General features: G+C 42.4%; 1 protein-coding gene across 1 annotated transcript; it reads left to right on the top strand.

Annotated features, from left to right (window-relative positions):
* The first annotated feature begins 2,663 nt into the window (after window positions 1-2,663).
* On the top strand, window positions 2,664-16,039 carry snx18a (sorting nexin 18a). Its single transcript, XM_071532665.1, has 2 exons — window positions 2,664-4,486; window positions 13,319-16,039. The coding sequence occupies exons 1-2, from the start codon at window positions 2,971-2,973 to the stop codon at window positions 13,570-13,572; spliced, it is 1,770 nt and encodes a 589-aa protein (XP_071388766.1). The 5' UTR covers window positions 2,664-2,970; the 3' UTR covers window positions 13,573-16,039.
* The last annotated feature ends 2,458 nt before the right edge of the window (window positions 16,040-18,497 follow it).

Below are 18,497 nucleotides of genomic sequence, written 5' to 3'. Positions count from 1 at the left end.
TGGACTAACAGATTTCACCTGTGTTTCATTTGGCATGAGGGTGAGTAGATGATGACAGAATTTTCATTTTTGGGTGAACTATTCCTTTAAGAGTCTTTCGTCTCCTGTACAAGCAAAATGGCAATAATAGTCACAAGGGGGCAGCATCTACCAGAGTAAAGGGCTCATTCAGAACTACACAGTCTAGTATAGGAATGGTTAATAAGCACTCCTGCTGCATTCTCCATGTCAACATGCATTCCTCCCAGAGGAAATGGTTTGTTTATGTCATAGCATGTCAACCAAACACAAAATGTTTGGGTGTTTTTGAGTGAGCATATTTGTGTCTGAACTGATAAAAAATGATTACTTAGAGTCTGATTGGACCCCTGAGCATACAAACACACTCAGATAGTGTTAATTTGGCCTTTTATGGCCACATGAAAAGAAAATGCATTCAATTTAAGATTTAGTGGTATTCCTGTGGCCTTGAACACAGGCAGCATTTGTAAACATGAACAGCTCGCTGCCAAAGTTTGAAACCAGAGAAACAAGACTGTAGTCTGTAACAATGTATTAGCCTGGTAGGTTTCGACTGATATGGGTTTTTGAAGGCCAGTACTTTTGGATTGAAGCTGCCAATAGCCAATATTTTGTGCCGACATTCTGTATATATAAATTTGACTATTTCCATGCCAAAAAATCCAAAACATTCCAAAAGACTACAAGGATTGAGTGTTTCCCCTAGAATTTTATGCTTGACTGGCCGATATCTGATTTTCATTGATTTATTGGCCTTATATATCAGCAAACCGGTATATCAGTCTAACCATACAGCCTGGAGCTCCTTCTTTGCCCATGACTTCTCAAAATTTGAGGAACATAAGAAGACTAAATGAGTAATAAAGTCACTCCTTCAATTCTATCAGTACAAAAATATACTTTTTTTCCCCCTGAAAAGCATCTTGGGTAATGTCACAGTCACACTCTATCATAACCAATTCATTTTCTGTGAAGCTGTGCATGTGGCATCACAGATTAGAGGATGGGACAAACTCCTTTCTCATTTCTGGCTATAGGAGAAAGCGAATGTGAATGTTATCTAATCCAAACTGAACTAGAATAGGGTGTAGGAATTGCATATATGAATGTCAAAAGTCAATGCTTTTTTCTGTTAATTACAACAAATGGTAAACTGATCAGCAAATGCCACATTGACATCTTCAATGCATCTGATAAATAAACCATTCAACCCAAAACAAAATCTTTCACTTTCACTGAGCCATTGCAAGGGCTAAGAGATTATCTGTCATCCATATGCAACCTTATGTTTGGTGCATAAAACAAATTCCATTTCTCCACCACACACCCTCAAGAGAGGATTCTCGATCAGTCTGTCCAGTCGTACATATTATATTCCTTTTGAGGACCATGTTGTTCCATGGTGACTACAAAAAGTGACTAAAACAGAATAACATCAAAGACTGTAAAAATGATTGCTAGGACAAGATTATTATTGATTATTATATACAAGATTAGGATAAGATTATTTGCCTGTTGAAATGATGAATTAATTTAGCAATATTATTGTTAATCAATATTTTATCATTCATTCTTTTATATTTGATATTTGTTGTGATGGTTACATTTCTATATCTACTACATTGTACTTTTACAGGATGATTTATTTATAACATTGTGATTAAAAGTCTGATGCCTTACTGTTCATGCCAGTATGGTGTGAGTATTTTGTAGGAACTAAACATGCAGAAGAAATTCTTCAAGATAATGGGACTGTGAAGGTTCCCAGGTTCCCAGCTTAAACTGACATCCTCCACTTTGAAGTCGCACTGTTATCTTAAATTGATAAACCAAACAGAGAGCCTATGAATAGTGTAAGTGTTGGCCTCAGCTTTACACACTGGCTACAAGAATGTAGTGTAGAATTTCAAGTTTTCTACAAAGCTTACACCATAAATCATTATCAGGGAATGTTTCCTGAAAGAAGTGAATGCATGATAGGCTGTTATTTTGTTATGATGAATGTTATACTGTACTCTGTTAAATAAGAAACATGAGTAATTGAGAGTGCTTTGATTTGATATGGGTCACTTTGTGGCTTTGGGAAAACATGGTAAATTGTAAATTCTAAGAGTAGCCTATATAAGTAAAGAGCATAAGTGGGCATCATTTCACATGAGGAGATGTCTCCAATTAACAGTGGTTCCCAAACTGGGTTCCGGGAGCCCCAGTGGTTTAAGAAGGATCCAGGGGTCACCAGCAAAAAAAAAAAATTAAAAAAAATAAATAAAAAAAAAATTGTTAAATTCCAATATTTTTGCATTCACTTAAAGTTAGCACTAGGAGACTGTATAATGGCTATTTCCATCATATGTGTCACCCTTTCCATTGTTATCTCCCCACCTACAATACAATACCTACACAAATCCTCTCAAATGGAGGTTCCTGGGAGAACACCTTTATTAAATGAGGGGGTCACTGATATGAAGAGTATTCATTTGGGTGTCGTTTACATTCAACAAGTTTGGGAAAGCCTGCTTCAGTGCACACAAGGCTTGATTGGTGTTGTCTGGTGGGTTACAGCATCCTAGCTCCTCCCTCGATTATTCGGACTGATTGCGTGCGGTTGCTGCGCAGCGCGACACAGAAGCGTCTGATCAGAGGAGGCTGGAGCAGCGAGTGTTGTAACCTAAATACCTTCGCTTCACTTTCCAACACTGCAACCTCTGGACCAAAACAGCAGGATCTCCTTACGACTTTGATCAAACGGACCTCCGAGGAAGGAGCACGCTGTACGGGATATAAAGGAGTTTTCTCACGCTGTTTGCCCGTGTAAGTTTGTACACGGAGTTCCAGTAGTTTGGGTGGGCTGACTGGCTAGCCTGCCCGCCGCTGTACTCCCCCCCCCCCCGGCCAGCCAGCTAGCCCCGCTTCTGCTCGGCGCTGCCGCCGCTCCAGTGGCTGTGAATCATGGCGCTGAAAGCAAGAGCACTGTACGACTTCAACTCTGAAAACCCCGGGGAGATATCGGTGAGAGAGAGCGAGATTGTGACTCTGTACAGCGAGCAGGACATTGAGGGCTGGTTTGAGGGAGCGAACAGCAAAGGGGAGAGAGGACTATTCCCCGCGTCCTACGTGGAGATCCTGAGGAACGACGCCGCCTCCACGTTCAACAACAACAGCAGCACATCTGGGGACACTTATCCGGACTCCCGTTACGCCAATATCCCGACCGGAGGTTTTGACGCCTCGTATAAATCTCAGAATAAAGTTGAGAACTTCTCTAAACCAGCAGCGCCTGGCTTCACTACTTTCTCACCCCCCACGCAACAGCAGCAGCAGCAGAGCTATCACCAGACCAGCCAGGGGAGTGATGATGACTGGGATGATGACTGGGATGACAGCTCCACTGTAGCAGATGAGCCAGGAACTGTGGCAGGAAGCTACCACGATTTTGAAGGCAATGGGCCATCCACTTACAGAGTGTCCACATCCTCAATGTCAAGAGGGGGTAATGCACAGCAAGCAAAAAGTTCAGCCACGGTCAGTAGAAACCTGAACAGGTTTTCGACCTTCGTGAAGTCAGGAGGAGAAGCGTTTGTGCTCGGGGAAGCAGCTGGCTTTGTGAAGGATGGAGATAAGATCTGCGTGGTGATGGGTCAGTACGGTCCCGAGTGGCAGGAGAACCCGTACCCGTTCGCTTGTACGATCGACGACCCCACCAAGCAGACCAAGTTCAAGGGCATGAAAAGCTACATCTCCTACAAGCTGACGCCCACCCACACGCAGACCCAGGTGAACAGGAGGTATAAGCACTTTGACTGGCTGTATGCTCGGCTGGTGGAGAAATTCCCCGTCATCTCGGTGCCCCACATCCCAGAGAAGCAGGCCACTGGGCGCTTCGAGGAGGACTTCATCTCCAAGAGGAGGAAGGGCCTCATATGGTGGATGAACCACATGACCAGCCACCCTGTCCTGGCCAGGTGTGATGTGTTCCAGCACTTCCTCAGCTGCAACAGCGCGGACGAGAAGGCCTGGAAACAGGGGAAGAGGAAGGCGGAGAAGGACGAGATGGTTGGGGCCAACTTCTTCCTCACCATCAGCACCCCCCCGGCTCCGCTCGACCTGCAGGAGGTTGAGAGCAAAATAGATGGCTTCAAAGCCTTCACCAAAAGGATGGACGACGGCGCCCTGCAACTCAACGCCACCATCAATGAGTTTGCCCGCAAGCAGATCACCGGCTTCAAGAAGGAGTACCAGAAAGTGGGGCTGTCATTCAAGGTCCTCAGCCAAGCCTTTGAAATGGACCAGCAGGCGTATTCTGCTGGACTCAACCAAGCCATCTCCTTCACCGGGGAGGCATACGAAGCCATCGGTGACTATTTTGCTGAGCAACCCAGCAAGGATCTCGACCCAATCATGGATTTGTTAGCTCTTTACCAGGGCCACCTGGCAAACTACCCAGACATCATCCACGTCCAGAAAGGTAAAGTCGTCCAGATGATGACACAGTGTCACACACTCTTAATCAATTCCTCACTGACTGAGTGGTTTGTCAGTTGATATCTTCTGCGTAAACTGCAGCCTCTAAATAGCCAGATTTTTGTTTGATGCCTTTTATAATATACATGAGACCAACCAGCTGACACAGATTGTTGATTTATGAACTTTATTTTCTATTAAATTTCTTTAGGCTTTTAAAGCAGGCAGGTTGATTAAGAATTATTATTTATGATGGCTTTATGAAAGCAACCTTGCTTGTTATAAAAGATAAAGAATAGTCAGCTTAGAGAGTCATGACAAGTGGATAAACCTAATACTAAACTGAACAGACAAGGCAATATGTAACAGACACAAGCGAGGACCAACACCAAACAATCTGTTTGTTGCATGCTCAAATATCATCAGCTTAGAGCTGGGAAACAGAATAGACAGCAGCTGGAGCCGACACTATCAAGACAAATCCAACAACAGCATTGGAAGTCAAATCTCATCTAAAACTTGGTCACTAAAATGTTCCATAATCATGGAGTTCCAGTCTGTTTAAAATCCATCGCACATATAAAACTAAAATATGGTACCTCTAGGATCATAACTCCAATCTGCCATACTTCCTACTACAAGATTGGTTCAAGTACAAGCAACAGGGATCAAGTACAGAGAAAAAGTGCCGTCACTACCCATGCAACATAATTTGTTTGTCAGACAGATACAGGTTGTGGTTGTCAGACCTGGCAGCACTAGTCCTCGGTCACATTGTCATTAAAGCTGACGGGACTATTTGCAATACAAATAGGGAATGTTTGCATTGGGAAATTGCTTCACGTGCACTTGCCCTAGTTTCACCGAACTGCTGAATCACATGGGCAGCACCCATTCGGCTGACGTGTTGTGTTTGATTTTCCATAGCTGGTGATCTATTGCGGTGTAGTGCCTGGAAACTGGAGAATGCCCTACCTGACTTGTCGATCACACCATTGACCCAAAACAAGATTTGCGCTTCATTCAGTTCAATCATAACTGATTGTCCACACGCCTTCCCTTCTTTCCACAGAAAGTCAATGTTAGACTATCTAGGCCATCTTCCCACATGAAGAGCAATGATTGTTCTCATTGTGAGGCAAAATGTCACTCCCATGAGAGGCAACACTGTTATGCAAGGGGTGCAGCATTGTAGCGCTCGCTGTTTAGGGGGAGGCTCTCTCTGCTGTTTACAGTACATAATATTGTAGCATACTTGCTTCCTCATGGAGGGAAATACAGAATATTAGTCTACATCAAGCATGCATGCCAACTCAAACCAAACTAGACTGGTCAGTTACCATTCAGGCTATTACTTGGCTGACTGCATAGTGCCATTGTTCAATTGTGTGTTCATTTAACAGGTCCCTCTTTAAACCATGTCAGACATAACAAACCTTTACAATCAACTGGAAATTGAGAGTCTTGTCTGACACAATGCCATATAGGGCACCATATAGGACACAGGCTACAATACGTTTGCTAGATTAGAGGATAATGTAGACTAATCCTCCTCATACCATGCATTGTATGAGGAGTCCAGTTCTCTACCTTACTGGATTGCCATGGCTCTCAGACAGAGGTTGCACAGTAGCCCTCTGATCAGGACAGGAAATTGACATTTTCGTGGGTGGTGGTCTCCAAAATTTAATTTACCAGGCAAGTGTTAATTTCCCACTCTGCCCATGATTTAGGCTAGGGAAATCCTGGGCTAAGGTTTGGATCCCCCTCAAACACTAGGCCTGTTCAATCCACAATGGGTAATATGGGGAAAACAGGATGAACTGTGTTGGGTTGGACTGAGGTTGTATTAGGACACAAGCTTCTCAGTCTGCCTAATGCAGTTTGCCACGTAGGCCGTACACAGCCCCGATAAGCTGACAGTCATTTACACAATCGTGTGTGATACACCTAGCCTAATTCCAGTGATAAAAAACTACAGTTTGATTGTACCACACACATACGACTTTGCTGGGGCCCCAAAAGTTAACATACTGCCATCACTGCAAGGATTGATTATTGCTGTACAACTGCTGTGCCAAGCCTGTGCCAGCTGATAAAGCTCTAACACTTGAAATGTCCATTTGATATTGAGAAAAGATGACGGAGTGAAGTGAAACAGGCCTACTCTACACTGGCAGATCTGAGACAAGTGATGGGAAAGTCAGAGCAGGCAGCAGAGAAGAGGAGACCAGCATGTAGCCTATTTTATCCTAAATTGCTTTGATGTTCACAACTTGTTTTTAATGGGCTGAAGCTATTTAACTCCTGATGTGCTCTGTTTATTACAAAGCTTTTGTTTTTGTATGCATGCAGTCGTTTGATTGCTTTCCCTTCCACATTGTGCTGTGGCAACACTTCATGCCAAAGTTCTTTCTATTTATAGCAGAAGTGAGAGACAAAATATTTACCTCAGCTTAGCCTGCTCTATCAACCACCTTATTGGTTTAACCAAATTTTTGATGCAACTTAGTCATGCTGTTAGACCTATTGAACCTATTCACCACCTATATAGTGAGCTAACAGGCTCTAGGCTATAAATGACTACAATTCATGCACACCCCAGATGGTGCTTTTTTTTTTTTTTTTATCTCTGTCATTTTAAGATGGTGGGCTTGCAGACCTGATGATGCTACAGGGGAATATAGCCTAGTGACCTACAGAAGAAAATTGTCACCAATGTTTTTAGGCAAATGTTGAAGTTTGGGCTGGCAATTAGTTTTAGGGTTTTTTTTATTTTCAGTTTCAATTTTAATTTAAAATTAAATCCGTGTTTCAATTTAATAGACCATTATTAAAACATCATACTCCTGTGGAGTTTATGGACAGAATATCACACATTTTAGCTGCTCCAAGTATCCATAATGATGTTACTCACTTTGACATATTTGTCCAGTTAAAGTTATAGTTTTAACATAAATACACTATGGCACTTCAAACCAGACATAAACATAATGTTGTAATGTTGTATGTTTTTTCTCCTTCTGCATCAACCTGTCAAGTAGTAGCCTATTGTGCATAGCACAAGTGACATTGATAGGCTACATTAGAACTGTTAATGTGGCCATAAATACCACATGAAATATAAAGTGCCCTCATTCATGGACTGAATGTCTGCTTGTGACTCAGCTGGCCTACATGTAGCTGGGGAGTCTTAAATACAATTACCCTCTGCACAGGTACTTGACATTCACTCTCTAAAATCTACTTATGTTTTCCACTAGGCCCTTAAGGTCTTGTAGAATCCTGCAGTACTTGAAAACCGCTAATACTGCAGTGATATGCCTCTAATTAGGGGGAAAGGTACCTGAAAGAATACAGGGCTTTTAATGAACCTGTAAACCTGGCAGCTTAGAGTTCATTGGCTTATCATTGTGTGAAGACAATACTATGCAGCTGGGAGCCGAAATTCTCTGGGCTGGAAACAAAGCTGGTTGTACACCAACCCTGTTGTCTCTGAGTGCAGGTTCTGCGCCAGGCGTTTTGTCTGGCTTTTCTGTCTCTTTCTCTCATCATCTCCCTTTGTCTACCTTAGCTATCTGCTTTCTCTCTCTCAAATGTTTAATAAAACATTTCCCTTTCAATCCCTGTTTTCATCTATCCTAGCTGTTGCTCAATGTTGATGCAGCTTTCCGTTGTTGGCCACACTACACTGCATGTAGGTTAACCTTCCCTGATAAACATCACATTGAGGAAATGTCCACAAGTGCTATTCTTCCATTTTGAAGTGAGGTTTATTACTGTCTTCTTCCAGTAAGACACCTGAAGAGAGGAACTACTGGCTAGGCCACATCCTTGTTGTCATAACCAAAGTAGACATTTCCGCAGCAGAAGTGGTCCCAGAGAAATTCATTTCCCTAAGTACTGGCACTAAAACAGGAGTGCTGTCTCTCAGCATTGGTTGAGTGTTAATCCGAATTAAAATTTAACCAGTAGGTTAAACTGAAATAGGTAACTTCAGCAGGTTGAAAAGTATGAGGCTAATGCGCCTGTTCATTACACCCCAAAGCAAAATCCCCTCCTGGTATCATGTAAGTGAGGTTGTCTCTAGAGGTGGTCTCTCGGTCAATTTACAGTTGCTTTCTTTAGAAGAAACACATCAAAGTGAGGCAGTCCTATCAAGAGTTGAATTCCATTTTTAGCTACCTGTATCTGTCTAAACAGGACACAGACACCAGATGGGTCTCTATTTGTGCTCATAGAAATAACCAGCGAAATGTGAGCCTTCCCACAGAGGGACATTGAACATCACTCTATTGATCGTCACCTCTACAGAGATCCCATTATCCATTAGCATGGATGTTGGCAGGACTAATCCTAACTCATGATATTCACAGCATATCTGGCTGTGTCTTCAAAAAGCCGTTAACCTCCACGTCATGTATTTTTGTACTTTTATTTTTGTCTTAATTTGACATTGTAGCCTAAACAGCATTAGGGCCCATTGTTTCCTTATATTTCAAGCTCTAGAGACAAGGGAAGGGAGGAAAAGGGTTTTCAGACATGCTCACTGCTGAAACTCCAGAAATGGGGTAAGTGATACTGGTTTACTCTGGTTTGGCCGATGACCAAAGTATCTAAATTTGTTCTTGGGAGTGTAAAAACTAAAACTGAAAAGCTCTTACTCAACATTGATGCTAAAGGGAAGTGGGAATTGAAATTTGAAATTGTGACCGCATATAGTCGAACAAATGCTTTGACAGCATATTTGCATATACTGAAAACACCCAAGAATGCATTTCTTTATTTAACATAGCTCATTCAGTCTTTACCCGTCAAATGACCTCTCCGGCCCATTTCTGCTGCTGTGAGTTTTTGTTCATCCACCCACTCAGTATGACAATATTAATCCTAGAAATGCAATGGTTCTTAGAGGGAAAATGTTCTGATGACTCCAGATAATGGCATGTTATCAATTCAACTAAAATAACAGAAAATAACAGCAGATAATATTTTTATTCAATGGATTTAAAAAGTTTAGACAAAGTGTCTTCATCAGGTTAACAAAAATAGACCTTGTTTACATCCTGTTTGTAAGAGAGAGCAAACACTGGTGAACCTGATTGCAAAGAGGAGTGTCCTCAATCACATTTGCATAATCACAATTGTCTATTTTTGTAGTGAAACACCTCTTGGTTCAAGCTACTTTCTCCCCATATTGGCTGTGCATATCTAATCTAAAACGGTGTTCTCTTTATCTCTCTCATATCATCTGTTCAGCACATCACCAAGCAGCAAGTTGCATTTTGTCTGATCTCATCACAGTTTTATCACCACATTGAGTCTTGGAACAATGGGAGGCAAGTAGGGGAAACCACTAATTTACAAGGGTGTCAAGTTTTCTTGCAAAGTCAGCCTCTAGCTAACGCTTGCTCTGTGCATCTCACCGTGCAAACTCTGCAAGACTGTCTGATATATTGTTGGCCACTCATGGACAAAAGCAATTTAGATGCTCTTTCTTGATTCCTCTAATGCACAAACGGATGACAGAGGTGGCAGTGGGGATGAGATTGGGATTGCCGCTGCTTGTTAGAGTCAGGTCACAGGCTAGCAGTAGCAGGGTGTTGTGTAACCAGGCGTTATGTAAGAGCTGAAGTGGCTGCTCCCAAGAGGGCACGCTGCCACCACCGTTCACCCAGGGAGGATTTCTTCAGCGGCCTTTATCTGGCTGTTCCTCATTTACGGTGTGACATACGGTGCAGTGTGCACCGCACACCCTGTAAATCACTATAGATGATGTAGCGTCTGCTGTCCGGACTGTGGCCTACGCATTATTCTTTTGCACAGCACATTCTGGCGGCTTTGAATATTTATGATAAACGTTAAGCTGCTGTGTTTAATGTGAGAAAGACTGTCAACATCTTTCTTTACTGTTTTTGCGGTAGGACTACGTCAGCAACTTGCAGCAGCTGTGAAAATGATGACACTCTGTATGACAGTTTGCTGACATTATCTTCCATGACTGAACTCTTGCCTATTTCCCATAAAGTCTCCATGGTAACAATTATTCCACTTCAGTCCATTAGCCGGCTTTTAAAACACAGGAAGCCAGAGACCTTTAAGGTATGGAAAACACCTTTGGGACTGGCCTTTAAGTCTTTGGACAGCTGTGTTTGTTCCCGTCTCTCTTTTCCACTCCCACTTTTCTCTCCCCTGTTATCTTTGTCTTTCTTTCTGTCATGTTCAATCTGTTGTGCATTAGAGGAATTTCAAAGATCTGGGTTAAACTGCAGCTGAGGGAGATACTGCCAGAAGGCAGACGGTGCAGTTTTTTGGGGGAGGGGCGATAAAATGTATTTTTTTAGGGAATGTCAGCATATTTCCGTTGCTCTGTGCACTGTAGTCTATAGCCTGAGACTTTGAGTGTTGTCAGTGGTAAAGAAACAGACATTTGGAAACAGGAAGTATTTGGTTGAACTTGGCTTGGATGTTGACATGATGCTTCAATTAACTCTGAAAGCTGAATTTGAGGGTAGAGAGAAGCCAAAAGAGTGCAGCGTCAGGTCAGTGTGCCTCTGAAGTGATGCTGTGGCTTTACTTGTCAGGAACTAAGCGCTCTGAGTCACACTTTCAATGCAGTGGTGACTAAGTTCACAAAATGACACAAAATCCCATGACAAGGCAATGCAGGAAGTTTGGCTGCATGCCTGAAGGGTACAGGTTACACCCCTCAACCCCCGCCCCACCCGAAACACAATGTTTACACTGCAGGGGATTGCATTGCTTCTCAACCGGTCATACCATGTGTGGAGTTTCACTCGTCTCACCAGAGGTTGTTCTCTAATGATTGCAGTAGGGCCATGTCAATACTCAACATCACATGTACACATTAACAGGGAACTAGGATAGAGGCAAATATGCCTACAACAAGTTCCATTTAAATCTAAATAGAGACTAGCTGAGGTGTAGAGCATTTAATTAACAGTTTTATGGAGGCTTTATGCTGAGAACATGACAAGGGCTGCACAATTAATTGGAAAAAAAAAGAAATTAAGAGGAGCAAATGCTAAGCACCCCCCTCTCCCTTGAAAATAAAAAAGTGCTTTGACATTTGAAATTATGTAAGTCCATAAATTGTCATTCATATCACAGCCCTAAGCACCAATGTGTCTTTCTATGGCTGTCTTCTGCTTCTAGCTGTGACACATCAATATGTTTTCAGCAGTTAGTTCAGACATCAGGTCATGGCTGGTCAATTTCTCTTACATTTCAACTTCAAACTTACTGTTCATGACATTTTTTCCTTTTTTCGGTCAGAAAGTTTCAGTAGTTTGATAAGCAAACTGTTGTGAGCTCTTGGTATTTTGACCCAGTCTTCTGTCTGAGAGTTGTATCCAATTTAGGTTTAATGTCTCCTTCTCGCACCAGTTTGGCTTTAGGCTTATTCTGGAAAATAAAAAACTAGACAATGTTTTTTAAAGCAAGCACTGCAGCAGCAATGGTGTGTGATATGTGTGAAAATGGCTGGATGTAAACTCTCATGTCACGATCCTGTTAAGCCACAAGAATTCACCTCAGTGACAACACAGTATGCAGCCCGCCCTGTCTGTGTGGAAACCCACAGGCTCAGATGTCTTTCTGAGAACACATGACACATCCCCTATGACTGTGAAATCCTGCGTCCCTTTTATGAAAGGCAGAGTTACCCGTCAGTGGAGCAGCAGTGGCACTATCTGGTCACTGTTTCAAGAAGGTAGCGGTTACAATAACCAGTCTGGAGGTTTACTTCAAGCTGAACCTATATGCGCTCATGGGAATTTAATGATGTTTTGGATAGGCTGATAGTTTAGATTGATGAAATAAATGTTTTTACTTCTGCTGTGCTTTTACAGATTGATGACACAGCTTAGGCAAAGTGGTCGCAATTTTAGGAGTAAACATCCTACTACTTCCTCAAGGACTATGAAATCGTTTCCAGCACTGCTTTCTTAATATAATGTGAAAGGACACAGATGTGGAAATGTCAAAGAAATAGTGCTGATGATCATTATGTCTCTACCACTGGACACACATCAGTGTTGAGGAATAGCTGCATGTTAGAAACGGCTATACTTCTACTTTCTTGGTGTTAATTCCTGGATGTTTCTGATCCTGGAGTTCTTCTCCAAAACAAAACTTTGGTAGGCTAATAAAAGCAGTAGCCTAAGTTAATGTAAGTTCCTTGACAATGCCAAACAATTTTAGTAGATGGTATCAAAAAGCAAGCAAAATCCCCTTAAATGGGTGTTCAGGAAAGGCGTTTGAGATGACGTAATGTGTCTCAAGATATTTTTAGATCTGGACCCCCCTTACATTCTCTGACCATGGTCACAGATGTGGTTCTGGTTCTCAGGCAGTTTGGAACACACTGTTCAAGCTAAGAATCTTGAAACTATTTTTGGTCAAGTTCCTAAGGTTGTAGATATTACTTTTGAGTTGTTTCGCCCTGAGTCTTATCAGCAAAGAACATCCTAGATTATTGAAAACCATATCTGTTATAGAATCTCATCTAATGTTGCCCTGGAATCAAAATCGTATGCCTTTAAGAGGGAAATAATGTTCAAGACAGAGCCTACTAGTGAGCTACTTTCCCATGCTGGTTAAAATAGTATCTTAATGATTTCCCTTTTGATTGAACATTGTAAATACGTGGTGTGGGTGTACTGTTTCTATTTGCAGAACATGCACTCTCATGGTGAAGCAGTTTCCAAAAATAACAAACAAGAGGATAACAAAATGTATAAATGTGATCAGGCAGCAAAAAGAGAAAGCTTGAACTAACTCCAAACTTCTGCACTCTGCTGTCACCCCCAAACAGGAGCACTGACGAAGGTGAAAGACAGCCAGAAGCACGTGGAGGAGGGCAAGATGGAAAGGCCGCAGGCGGAAGGCATCAACGAGCGCTGCAACATCATCTCCTTTGCCACACTGGCTGAGATCCAGCACTTCCACCAGATCCGCGTGCGCGACTTCAAGTCACAGATGCAGCACTACCTGCAGCAGCAGATCGGCTTCTTCCAGAAAATCACGGGCAAGCTAGAGGAAGCCCTGCAGAAATACGACAATGCTTAATGGATGCTGAGAGCGGCAGGCCCAGTCCGTTGAATTGGACCTTGGTGACTAATGGCCGTGCACCTCCCTCAGCCAGCCAGTGGAGTTTGGGCAGACAATAGCCAGCGTCACAAACCGCTGAATGCTGCTCATCGTACAGAGAGAGACAAACAAGGAGACAACACTCCAATAATATTGACATTTTTACCAAAATCCAGGGTTCTTTGTGTGTTGGCTAGATTTTTGGAGGGATGGATGTTCTTGTTTTAAGGGGGAGGTGTAATACAATGAAGTTAAGCCAACTTTAAAATACTTTCTGCAAAGAAAAAAGGTCATATGCCTTCAGTTTTCAAGGATCAGTGATGGTGATGGTGATGGTGAAAAACACCACTTGGTCCAACGAGTGGCTGAATTAAGTATAATCAGTGTTGTGACCTAGAGAGATAACCTTGTATCCACTGCTGCCTACACTTCCAGTGCAAGATTTCATAGAGGGTATAGTGTTTTTTAGCCTTATCACACTGTTTTGACTCTATTTTTAACTGACTGTTGAAGTGACTCCCACTGAAGACGTGCCCCACCCTCCTGTGTCCAGCAGCAGCGCTGCCCCAGTGGCTAACCCACTGCCTTCTGGAAACACTCGAGCCCTCCCCAGCTCTCTCCAGACTCGCAGGACAGAATGTTTACAGTCTCCTCGTCGAGCAGCCACCGTCACCACTGTCTCGCTGTGCCTTCTGATAATGTCTATCTGGCAATTTTTGTTACTAGCTACTAAAAAGCTTTATATATATGTAGAAATATATTCTATTTGTTTTTACAAAGCTACAGATTTTGAAAAAGAAATTCACTGTGCTATGGACGAGGGCAGCATCTATTGTGGACAGCTTTGGGAGATAGCATCGTTCCTTTGTGCCGTTTCCCCCCAAAGGCCCCCAAGCCTGATTTTCAGCACACACAGTATGACAGCATCAGGATCAAGAGAGGATTGCCTGCTTTGACAATAGGACCCCATGCCTTAGACAGGGCACAGCCAGTACCTGCTCCTTGTCTAAAGCTTGCAAAATTGAAGGAATGAATGAAATAGACATTTGCTATGCCAGATACCTGAGTTTGTGTCTACAAAACATTGGTTTTCAGGCTTAGTTTTGGAGTAGTGTTCAAGGCAGGCTGTTAGAAGGCAGAGGGTTCCTCACCTGTTTTTATGCAGTCTTTTTAATAGCACACTTGTAGACAGTTCAATTCAACTGTACTGCTGTTTTTAACCTTTATGTGCTGGATGCATCATAAAGAGTTTAGTATAGAAGCAGAGAAACAAAATAAATTCCTCCTTCACAGAAAATTGTGTTGGTTGCCCTGTGTATGTCATCATTCATTTTAAATATTTAATTAATGTTAATATTTTAGTTAGTGGCCTAATCTGACAGACTGTGGCACAAAGATTGCCCCACTGCAAGCTTTATGTTCATTTTTTCATTAGACTGAAGACATCTTTTCAATTTCAAATTGTCTTATGGTGGCATCTTAAAGTCGTGAAGAAATGATCTGCTATCAGCAAGTCCTACCCATCAAGCATTAATATGTCTGTACCCATAGCTGATATATCCCCCCCACACACACACACACACTAAATGTATGTTTAGTCTAGTAGCTATATGGTGTATCAGAAGTCCTGGATAACATTTTGATTTCAGATGATGATCACTTAAGTCCAGAAACGTAGCATGAATACAATGAACAATGGAAAGAAAGCTCAGTTTAATTTTCACTAGGCATTGTCTCTATATGCCTTTTAAATCCCCTTCAAACGTGCCTCAGATTGTGTTGTACTGTAGTGTTTATTTGCACAGTGACAGCCACCTGACCATGTGAAAATCCAGATAGCAAAGAGAGCACACTGTCGGGCGCCGCAGGTTTCCCGGGCCGCTCGGTGCATCCCCAGAGGACCGGTGTGCCGGTGTGTGTCAGTGGTTCATGCTAACCTCATGCTAGGCTCACAGATCTGCTGACAGTTCAAAGTCTGTTCAGCCATCTGGGACATCTGGCCGCTGTTAAAGGTGCCAGAGCGGATGACAATGTACATCTACTGAACAGGAAAGGACAAAAACGTTTGGGAAAGAGTTTTTTGTTAGCTGTTAAATTTGCCACTTACCACCTTAGATAACTGATTATTTTAATTCTTCTCCAGGGTTCGTTTAAAGAGACAATTCTGATGCATAACAGTGCTTATGGAGACCTAAATGTGCTTTTTGCTGAGATGGTAGATGGTAATAGAAAACATTCTCACTACATACACTTTTACAATTTTATCTAATGCCACCACTAATTCTCTCACTCGATATAAGTATACTTTGAAGGAAATGCAGGGTCTTGTCCTCGTGTGGTAAAGGAAGAGTCCATGTGTGAGTCCTCTACTGTCATTGCTTTAAGCCATTACCACAGAAAGACTAGACAGCAAAGGTTACCTATGAACTCCGGCCAAGGCCAAATTGAAGGCATTTTTCGACCGATATTGATTTAATGTACTGTAAGTACTGATAAAAATTAAAATGCTAAAGACAATCAATGAAACATAGAGCTTAAATTCCAATTATTTATGTGTAGTTAATGAGTTCATTTCCTAAGGGATAAGCAGATGCTTTTTAATTCTAATGATATCCTGTCATATGGGAGATGAGCCCGCTTGGAGAGTGCAGAGAGTCTCCATCTCGTTTCATTTTCCTTTCCTCCATCTTTCTATTGCAATTACTGTTTTTCCATCTCTGCTCCAGCTCTACAAGATGCACACAGCTTTCAGCAAACGAATCCCTCAGGCCTCCAGTCAATACTGCCAATGCCGGGGGAAATGGGTGCTCCCGTTCTCATATTGTTGGTCTTCCGGGCCTTAAGCCTTGGTTGTTCTAAATTAGTAAAACTGATACATGTTGAGCAAGTACTGAGCTTAGCATCTGCACCAAAGCGTACAAGCTTGCACATAACCACACCTTTCCACCTGTGCTGGGAAAATTCTGAATTGATGCAACATATATGTATATCTATATATATATATGTGTATATATATATATAACATTTGTATATATATCCACATATAATTAGAATTTGAATAATAATAGCCTTGTTGGACCTCAAGCCCTCTATAGCGCCCTTGAATGCAGGCAAGGTACAACTTGTTACTTGTATGTATATAGGCAGTATAGAGGCCTGCACACTAACAAAAAAAGCAAAAACAAAAACTGGAGTGTCCAGACAAGTCGGTTACTGCAAGATCATGTCCTTATTTAATATAGTGCAGAAAGGTACAAAGTGCTGAGTGCAAATATGTCAGTCTAGGCGACCATCTTCAAAGAAAAATGACCTCTTACGCACCATCATGGTCTAGAAGACAGGAAACAACAGCTCTTGAGTCAGACTTGGATTTACTTGAGACAGAACATTGTCAACAGCTGACCACATTGCACAGACACAAACGTCAAGTGTGTCAAACCTAAGGCCCACAAGTGCATGGCCGGAAATGCCTTCCAGATGCTGTGGGGGAGGAGGATAACCACGCACTACAATACAATGCGACTGTATAAGCCGGAGTGTGAAAAGGGAGAGGATGAAAGAGATTGATAGTGATTTGGTGCAGAATGTGTACTGGCAGGATTTGCACTTGGGGCGGTCATAGTATTTCACCGCTCAAGAGAACGATTATGTACATGCACAAAACAAGGCAGAGATTTCCTAAGCAGGCTTTTCAGTTGTCATCACTACTCCTAAGAGGCTTGTTCAAATTTGGATCCTTTTCTTTTTGGACTTGCAAAGGCCCCCCGGAATCCACTGAGCGTTACAGCGAGACATTCTGTACCTTCGTCCACAGTGTGGCGATGACCCAGAGATGAGAACTTCTCTTAAAGCCCTTGGATGAACCCCCCCACCCAGCTGCTATTTTCATTTACTCATCTGTCACAAGGGGGAACAGAGGCAATGTGCAGGCATATTTTCACTTTTATCTTAGGTGGACAGCTTTTGTTTTTCACTTCGTTTCTTTGCTTCTCGTGTATTTTTCTCTTGTCGTAAGAAGTTGTTAACATTTTCCTTTATCTAGAAATGTGTTTATTTTCACCGGTTGACACAATCAGCTTTGAGAAGCAGAGCAGTAGCTGGGAGAACAGGAACTCCCCACTAATGACCTGGCACTGTGAGTGCATTCTACCACATAGCTTTCATAATGGCTGAATCAGTGTCTCGAGATCCTTGACTAGATTACAACAAATTCTTGCTCCGACCTCCCCCTCCGACACTCAGTGCTGGTTCTTCAGTGAAGCGCAGAAAAACTAAAATTTGGAGCTCAGGCTAGTTATCTTACAATCACTCAAGCCTGCGTGGCTTTTTCCATTACCTCTGTATACCATGTTGCATCAGGTACTATGGCAGTGATTGGCAAGGCACCCGCAACAACATCACTTCCCTCTCGCAAGCACCAACACTCCCATGACGTAACTGCACACAAAAATGCCATTGTGATAGCTTGACTCCCATTTCCCGTCATTGCCCCACGTCGATTAAAGCCTCCCAAACCCCATATTATAATGCCAGGAAATGTCCAGAGGGAAAACACAAAGATTTCATCCCTCCATATTTCTTCATGTAGTATTGCTTTATTGAAAGAGGAAGTGCAAAACCAAACACAGGATTTCTGTTTAAAGGAAGTGGTTTGTTTTAGATGGCGGTACCGTATTCCAAGTCAAGGTGTTGCTGTGAAAAAAAAGTGCATGTTACTGTATGGCGTGTTGAAACAGATGTTGTGCGGTGGTCCCCATTTCCCCAGCAATAAGGGCCCAGTTCAGATAGTGGTAATGTCTATCAGCCTTTGCTTGCACAGGTTTATTCAAAACCTCCCTCTTCCTTCCCTTCATTATGGCAAGAAAATCTGGCCATGGTCTTTTTGATCTTCTTCAAGTCCCCCT

The sequence above is a fragment of the Centroberyx affinis genome, unplaced genomic scaffold, assembly GCF_046629955.1.
Source record: "Centroberyx affinis isolate AG114_WGS23_722 - 3 ecotype Tasmania unplaced genomic scaffold, CSIRO-AGI_Caff_v1 ptg002232l_1, whole genome shotgun sequence".
In the NCBI taxonomy this organism is placed as follows: Eukaryota; Metazoa; Chordata; class Actinopteri; order Beryciformes; family Berycidae; genus Centroberyx; species Centroberyx affinis.
The sequence above is the reverse complement of the archived record's forward strand: the minus strand, read 5'-3'. Positions and strand labels throughout refer to the sequence as shown.

Coding starts and splice junctions, on each gene's coding strand:
- snx18a (XM_071532665.1), top strand. CDS start 2,971: ATGGCGCTGAAAGCAAGAGCACTGTACGACTTCAACTCTGAAAACCCC. Junction 4,487..13,318: donor CATCATCCACGTCCAGAAAG/GTAAAGTCGTCC, acceptor ACCCCCAAACAG/GAGCACTGACGAAGGTGAAA.